Source organism: Chinchilla lanigera, unplaced genomic scaffold (assembly GCF_000276665.1).
Source record: "Chinchilla lanigera isolate Chin_1 unplaced genomic scaffold, ChiLan1.0 scaffold00121, whole genome shotgun sequence".
In the NCBI taxonomy this organism is placed as follows: Eukaryota; Metazoa; Chordata; class Mammalia; order Rodentia; family Chinchillidae; genus Chinchilla; species Chinchilla lanigera.
In genome coordinates, this window is record NW_004955522.1 from 3,907,591 (window position 1) to 3,908,881 (window position 1,291).

Genomic DNA, 1,291 nt, shown 5'->3' on the forward strand with positions numbered 1-1,291 from the left:
AGCCTTGCGCTTGCCAGGCAGGCGCTGTGCCACTGAACTAAATCCCCAGCCCCTTGCTCTGCTTCTGGGCCCCCAGTGGGAGTTGGGGCGCTGTGCCCACAGGGCGGCCGCTCAGTCCGGCGTCCTTTCCTGGCTGTTTTCCCTTCCTGGTGTGCCCCCCAACTCTGCTACTCCCTGGCGCTCCCTGGGGTCCATCCCAGATAAACCACTTGCACCTGGATCCTTCTTTCAGCGTCAGCTGCAGCGGCAGGAGTTTTCCCACTCCCCTTTGTTTACTTTTGCTTGGTTTTGTGAGACACAGTCTCCCTTTGTAGCTCAGACTAGCCTCGAACTTGCAATCCTCTTGCCTCAGCCTCCTGAGTGCTCTGTGGTACCTTTGAGGATGTGGACGCCCCTCGCCGGTGCCCGGTGTAGACCGTCACCAGGTAGTGGTACTGGGCCAAGGGATCGTTGTCCTCCAGTACCGTGATCCTCACCTAGAGAAAGGACAGGGTTGGGAAAACTCTGCTCAGCCAGTTTCCCGTCACACGCTAGCAAGAGCGAGCTGCCGTTCGTGCCGGGGGGAGCAGAGCGGGAAGCGTGCTGTCCATTCGTCCCAGCGGTGAGAGCTGTTCGGTCTGAAATCAAGCACTGAAGCACTTGCCAGTTTACCCCGGGTGTAGGTGCTGCCTGTTCCAAGCACCACTCGTCCCAACCAGCTGAATAATTAATTATTGTGTTGAATAAACTCAATAAAATCATCATTTTTATATTTCCTGTGGTTTTATAAAATTAACAAACAATATGCTATTTTTGGTCATCCTGTATTTATTTATTTATTTAGTCTTTTTTTTTTTTTGACTTTTTTTCTAGTACCTGGAATCGAACTCACGACCTTGCACTTGCCAGGCAGGTGCTGTGCCTCTGAGCTAAATCCCCAGCCCCCATTTTTGTCTTTTTGAGACAGGGTCTCACTATGCAGTTCAAGCTGGCCTTGAGCTCACTTTGTAGCCCAGGCTGGCCTTGAACTCGCAGTGATCCTCCTGCCTCAGCCTCCTGAGTGCTAGGATTACAGGCACGTACCACCGCACCTGCCTTATCCTGTGTTTAAATAATTAGACTGGTAAGTTGTTAAAAAACCCAAAGTAGTTGGGCATAGTGGCGAATACCTATAATCTCAGCCCTCAGGAGGCTGAGGCAGGAAGATCACCATGAGTTTGAGGCCAGCCTGGGCTACATAGTAAGTTCAAGGCCAGGCTAAACTACATAGCAAGACTGTCTCAAAAAACCAAAGCAAAACAAAATACCAAAA

The 1,291-nt window shown here is 51.0% G+C and overlaps 1 protein-coding gene across 2 annotated transcripts in view; it reads right to left on the minus strand.

The window, feature by feature from the left end:
• Nucleotides 1-1,291, minus strand: part of Pkd1l2 (polycystic kidney disease 1-like 2) — an 85,392-nt gene that overhangs the window by 29,785 nt on the left and 54,316 nt on the right. For both annotated transcript variants that reach the window (XM_005409357.1, XM_013507110.1), the window contains exon 25: nt 375-476. In XM_005409357.1, coding sequence (XP_005409414.1) covers nt 375-476 — 102 coding nt within the window. The remainder of the gene's footprint in view (nt 1-374; nt 477-1,291) is intronic.